The 6,959-nt window shown below is 40.7% G+C and overlaps 1 protein-coding gene across 3 annotated transcripts in view; it reads right to left on the bottom strand.

Moving 5' to 3' along the window:
• The window catches only part of EML6 (echinoderm microtubule associated protein like 6), a 404,089-nt gene that overhangs the window by 145,247 nt on the left and 251,883 nt on the right, over positions 1 to 6,959 (bottom strand). For all 3 annotated transcript variants that reach the window (XM_019508035.1, XM_019508018.1, XM_019508025.1), the window contains exons 11-12: positions 3,828 to 3,995; positions 2,173 to 2,279 (exon numbers count right to left, since the gene is read on the bottom strand). In XM_019508035.1, coding sequence (XP_019363580.1) covers positions 2,173 to 2,279; positions 3,828 to 3,995 — 275 coding nt within the window. The remainder of the gene's footprint in view (positions 1 to 2,172; positions 2,280 to 3,827; positions 3,996 to 6,959) is intronic.

Genomic DNA, 6,959 nt, shown 5'->3' on the forward strand with positions numbered 1-6,959 from the left:
GCCTCTGTGCTCTCAAGAAGGGAGTTTCTCATCTTATAAGTGTGCTGCTGGTTCCTACTGCCCAAGTGCAGCACTCTGCACTTGTCAGTATTGAAACACATCTGTTTTTGTTAGCCCACCCCTGTAACCTATCCAGGTCTTGCTGCAGTCTTTCCCTCCCTACTAGCGTGCTCACCTCACCCCAAATCTTGGCATCACCAGCAAATTTAAACAGGTTGCTTTTCACCCTGTCGTCCAAATTGCTGATAAAGAAATTGAACAGCGCAGGGCCAAGGACCGAGCCCTGGGGGACTCCATTGCCCACCTCCCCCCCGAGGTCGAATATGACCCATCCACCACCACCCTCTGAGTATGAACCTTCTGCCAATCTGCAATCCATCTGACTGTGTAGGCATCAATGCCACAGTCGCCTAGTTTTTTAATGAGGATGGGGTGGGAAATGGTGTCAAAGGCCTTGCTGAAGTCCAGAACCCCATCTTCTTGCTAGCACACTGAGGCAAGGGGGGAGGGTGCAGTGCATACATCTGTTGATGATATGGAGCTTTTCAATCTCCCTCCCCACTTCTTTATACTGTCTGCAGCAAACTGACAGGCAAGCAAGCCAGCAGGGGGCTGATAACAGTGTTCATCACCCAATCAGCAAAACAATAGCCTCTCTTCATTACTTCAAACTCTTGTTAAACAGCTTACCAGCTGACCAGTTGATTAGCTCCAAATAGCCCTAAGCAGTCACTGTTCTATCTGCCTGTCCCAGTGAAATTGGAGACACACACGCCTGCATTAGCTAGCATACCACATGCCTGGGGTCCCTGGGGCTGGGGTCTCTGCTGTGGGAGATGGGAGGGAGGATTTCCTTCTTCAGTAGCAAGGAAGGGGTAGGGCAGGGAGAAGCCAGGAAGACCCTGCTGTGCCTGCAAGTCTCTGCCAGAGCTCCAGCCAGGGAGCAGAGGGGAGGGGCCAGTCCTGCTGTGGAGCAGACAGCCCTGCTCAGCCCAGAGAGCATGCCAGGATGCTGGGGGTATCTGGCTTATTTTAAACCAGTAAGGGGTCTGGGATAGACATTGCATAAACTGGTTTGAGCCAAATCAGTTAAGTCTGATACTACATTCAACCAGGTTTATTGCAAATCGGTTTCAGCCATTTTGAAACTGGTTTATGTGCACTGAACATCTGTTCTGTTACAGGTTTAAACCAGTTTCTGATCACTTAAACTGGTTTATGCGTAATGTCTGTCCCTAGCCTAGGGGGCAGCTGGTAGCTCTAAAATTCTGAGGGTCTGTCACATAAATAGATACCTCGGGACTAATTTCTAGAAGAAAATATTCCATGCATTTCTATGAAAATGAAATGTGTTTTAGATGCAACTACCCATTTAAAACATTGCATAATACAGAGACAAGGCATATGCTACTTTGGTCTTTATTTTAAAAAGATAAAACTTAAGATTAAAATCAGATAAGAGAGTTAAATGCCAAAAAAATACACCAACCCATTAAGAAAAAGAATCTTATTTAGGCTTATGTTCTTCTTACAAACAAAATTTGTAATTATTTTACAAACACAGTAGTACTAAACATGTGGAAGTCCCTTAAGCATAGTAAGTGCTTATTGCAAACCTAGTTTTACTTCATGCAAAGATACTATGAAAATAGTTTGATATTTACCTTCTGAATAAGAAGAGAACCTGCCACAAAAAAAACTAAGATTCACTAAGAAAAGTATTCTGCTTTGAGTAGGCAGGAACTTACACAAAAAAAATTCATTATCCTCATTTTACCAATAAGTTTTGAGAGACTCCCAGGACTGAAGAGTCTTGTCTGTGACTAGGACAGAGCTGGAAACAGTAACCAACTCATAAAATCCATATAACCACAAGACCATCCTTCCTCTTTAGGGCATATTCTTTATTAAATCAAAGCACACATCTGCCAGAACTTGATTTTTGTACTTACAGATACTATTTCTTAAAGCCTTCCTAAATATTTATAGAAAAAGTGAACTCTGCTTTCATTTTTTTATTTGGTTGTATAATCAGGATAAATGCTGCCAAAATAATTTTCTCAAAGCAGATTGATGAATTTACTGCAGCCTTCTTTGATACAACTCACCAAAAAACTATAGTAAATTATTAGATAGCTGGTTTTCTATCACTGTACTTTAATTTTGACTCACCTGGCGATCATAGTTGATTTGAGCTTCTTGCTCGATATCTGAGTCAAGCTCTGGCACATCAGACAAATCAGAATCTGATTCTTCACTATGTGAATCGATATTGCCCTCTGAGTTTAAAAAAAATCACATACACTGTAGCAGTTACCATCTCTCAGAAAGTATATGATATTTTCATAAAGCTTAGAGATTAAGGGCAATGAATGCAAAGCCTTCAGAAGCTTTTAAGTGTTTGCAAAAATTATTTTGACTAGGTAAATATTCTGGTTATATAAAAAAAGAAAGGCATTAATTCCTTTTTTTCAATATCCAGGTCAGTGCTGCAAAAAACCCTGAATAATTATTGATATAATTCACTGCACTGGAATTACACCATACCTGTAAATAACTGTGATTGTGGGAATGCACTAAAATTACAAGGGGTTCTTTAAACTCTGTGGGCAGCATGATCTCCCCCTTTGTTTGAAGCATTTGTTATATCAAATATTTATAATTAATTTCTGCAGTCTATGAGATACTTTTGCTGCAGGGGAATTCAACTTTCAGTAGCAGGATTTACCATAATGTACTTTTCATGTTTCTACTGAATATTGCAGGTGCAATGAACATGACAAGTAAATTTTTCAACTGTAATCATCTAAACCACACAAACCTCATGTGGGGACATGTGCCCATATTCGCACTTCAGCACACACAAACAGGTATATGCTCTTTTCATGCACTATTAGGATTTGGTCATGCAATTTAGAAATCTAGTTAGAAAATTGATGTTGATCTAGTGAAACTCTGTTTTTAAGGTTTAATGTGCCTCAAAAAACTTCCCCAAAACAAACAAACAAACAAACAAACAAACAAAAAATATTGATCTCTTCCTTGGCTTATAATCTGCATCCTGCATCAGTAGACCTAGCTTGGGATAAAAGCATAAAAAAGCATAGAAGCATTAAAAAAAAACAAGGAAGGGATCTCATGTAGCTATCTATCTAGCCCAATCCTTTAGCTCAAAGCAAAATCACCGCTGTCGAAATCATGCCAGACAACCATTTGTCTAACCTGAATTTAAAAACTTTCAATGAGGGAGAATCCACAACCTCTCTTGGTACGACAGGATCTAATTCACAATTCACACAATTGCATTTCCTGCCATGCTACATGCCATGGGGCTCCCAGCCTTAGGGGAGATCCTGCTACACATGCAACAGCAACTAAAAAAAAGAAAGCTTCATAGCAGCCAGTTATAAAGTTAGTACACATATTCAAGGTCTAACTTGATAGCTGGTTTGAACGTTTATCATGTGTAGCTGATCTCCACATAATTGTGCATTTAACCAGTTAATTGCACAATAGCTGTAACGTTCAAAGGGGGCCTAACTTACATTTCCCATGTTGCAATTCAAGTTCATTATTTCCTGTCCTGCCCCTGTGGATACACATAGTAGCTGATCATCAGCCAATGATAACAATCCAGACTATTATTTTTATTGGTGTAAAGGTGAAACAAAAAGACCCTGAACATGCTGGATGCTTTCCAGGCATTAATAACAAAAAAGAACATCTTCCCCTTCAACTCTTCAGTGTTGCATCCTTCTCTCATTTTTCTGAACAAAAATAACTAAAGAAATACACCTCAACAAACATTTAGAAAGTGGTACTTTTACCTTGGGATGCAGTTTCAAGGATTCCATTTGTTACACCTTCTGGAATAAATCTCCATTGAAAAACAGAGTGATCAGCACCTCCCGTACTTAACACCCACTGAAAATCATGTGACCACCGGACATTAGTTACGTGGGCTGAGTGGCCAATATATTTTCTAAATTTAGCTCCTGAAACACAAAAATTAAATTATTAATGTGTGACAATCAACAGGTCATTTCATGAACAACACACACAAACAGGGATAGCTCATATTCATTATACTTTTTTTTTAATGGGAACATAAATAAAAATCTTCCAGGTGTCTTATATACTCTAGTACACTGATCCTTATTCCAAAATGTACAAACACTTCATGTTGAGCTTCTACCATCCTAACTGCTTGATTGTATGGCTTAAAGATTAGCACAGTAGCAGAGCAGCAGCATGGTATAGTAAAAAAACAACAAACCACAACAAAAAATACCACATTCAGGAAGACCATCTAATCCCAACTTTCACTCTCCTACAGACAGTTTTATTGCCTTTATTTAGTTTTTTGAAGTTGGGACAGTTTGTTAGTTAAATTCAGCCTAATCTTAACCTCTTTCTAATCTAAACAAAACTTCAGCCAAAGTTTAAGAATAATAACAAGAGCCCGTTACCAGAACAAAGACTTTCTCCTATATCCTTTGTGCAATTCTAGAAGCCTGACCAGAACATGGTGTAGACTCTAATGATGATCCCTGCCACAAATCTAAAAGTTAATTAGCTTAGTATATTCAGTATTTGCCTATGCAGAGGAATCTTCTGAAGTCAGAATTTGCCAAGGGGATTCTATAAATGGTCCATTTACAAATGTCTGTTCCTTAATGATAGATGGAAGCAACAAATTGAGACTAGACACAACTACATGCTAATTAGAATTGTTATGGCTGGTGACAATACAGCATGTGGATAATTTCTTTTCTGGAAAATCCTCTGCATCTTTGTGGAAATGCAATTCTTCCTGCTTTGGAAGCTGGGTCTCTATTGAAGCAGCCATCTCTCTGGCCAGGAATTTTGGGTGGTGGCCATCTTCATAAAAGATCCCTGAATGCAGTAATCTGTACACTACCATTTTCAAACAAGAGACATTGACTGAAATCTTGACTATTGAAATCAGTCGGAATTTTGCTGTTGATTTCAATAGAGTGTCAAGTCTCCTCTATGGCAGTAGACAGCATTTTCATTATTTGGAATAATTTGTCAGGCTGTCACCAGGCAGAAAATCTGAGTGATGTCTTGAGGAAAAGGGCAACGTAAAGATCTAATAACCACATGGTTTTGGAAAGAGATAATCTTTTGGACCTCTTCTAAAGTTAATTTGAGCACATAAGCTAATATTTTATAAATAAATGCTTATTTACAACAGTTTTTAAGTTAAGTCAGAAGAAACAATATGTTGCAGTGCTAATAAAATATTTCAGTATATGAAAAATCAAAAATATTGAATGCCATCTTTTACAGATCCATTACTCTTCATTGCTCTTTCAGGAGGCAAAATGGCAAGCAATAATAGCCCATCACACTGTTTCATAATGAATGAGCACATTTCTAGGTGCTGAGCTTATTCTTCCACCACGCAAATATTTACCGCCTCCTAGATGGACAAGACACTAACAAATATCAGCAGAAGTTGTTTTATCCTCACCCTGGCTGATTGTTCTCTCTCTCTCATTTATAAAAACTGCACCAGACACATTAATTATGAACTTTAGTTCATAAAGCATGTCTGCACACACGATCAGCATTACCAGTAAGACATGTTTTTTGTTTTTGTGATATGCTTGTTTTCCTTTATCACCACCTTCATCTTTTGCCAACATGCTTCTGAACTGAGCTCTGATAACTGACAGCATATGTCCTCAGCTCAGATCAATGATTAATTATCTAGAATTGTATGTTTGTGTTTATCACACATCCAAACTGCACCAGAAACCGTGCATTTGTTTCAGCTTTTTCTCTGTGTATTTTATGACAAGAGATGAACATGAATTTCCTTCTTCCTTAAATCCTTAAATTTCCTTCCTTCATAATTAATACTATGGTAATCCCACAGGAAAGGAGCATTTCAGACATAGTGGGGCTCACAGAAAAGTGGTGGGACCCAATGCATGACTGGGCAGTGAATATCAAGGGCTATAGGCTGTACAGGAGGGAGAAGACAGGGAGGAAAGATAGGGGTGTGGCGCTCTACACCAAGGAGAAATATACATAGTCGTCAGGTAGCACTGGGTCAGAGGAGGGGCACACTGAAGTGCTCTGGGTTAGAATACAAGGCAGTTGAGGGGAAAAGGACTTAACGGTGGGGGTCTACTACAGACCACGCGACCAAGAGGAAGAGCTAGACTGGGAATTCTTAAGTCAGCTCACGGAGGTAGTTAGGTCAAAAGATGTGGTCATCATGGGTGACCTGAACTTTCCAGACATCTGCTGGGAAGAGCAGTCAGCAAGGTCTGACTGCTCACGTCGGTTCCTAGCCAAAATGCAGGACTTCCATCTAACCCAGGAGGTGCACAGCCCCACCAGGGGAGACGCCTTGTTGGACCTGGTGCCGGCCACGGGCGACAACCTGGTGAGGGGGATGCGGGTGCTCAACCACCGGAGCGACAGCAATCATTGCCTGCTGGAATTCACCATCCAGTGCAAGGTGGCAAAGGCCTGCAGCAAGGCAACAGCCCTAGACTTCAGGAAAGTGGACTTCAATGAGCTAAGGAGAATAGTCGGGGAGGCACTGAGGTCCCAGAGGGGAGGGGAGTTGGGTGTCCAAGAAGAGTGGTCGCTTGTTAAGGATACGATCCTCCAGGCCCAAAGGGAGGTAATCTCAACTCAGATCAAAAGGGGCACGAGGGTGCAAAAGCCCCCATGGCTCAAGAAAAGCATCCAGGAATGTCTCTGAGCTAAAAGGGAGGCAAACACCCAATGGAAGGGAGGGGCTATCACCAGAGAGGACTATACTGCGGTTGCTCGGGGATGCAGGGGGGCAGTCAGGAAGGCCAAGGTGGAGATGGAAATGGGACTAGCTACTCAGATCAAAGACAACAAGAAGTCCTTTTTTAAATACATAGGGGGCAAAAAGAAGGTACCGGGCAACGTGGGGCCCTTGCAAGACA

Source organism: Gavialis gangeticus, unplaced genomic scaffold, assembly GCF_001723915.1.
Source record: "Gavialis gangeticus isolate Ggan-Ray unplaced genomic scaffold, GavGan_comp1, whole genome shotgun sequence".
NCBI classification, from domain to species: Eukaryota; Metazoa; Chordata; order Crocodylia; family Gavialidae; genus Gavialis; species Gavialis gangeticus.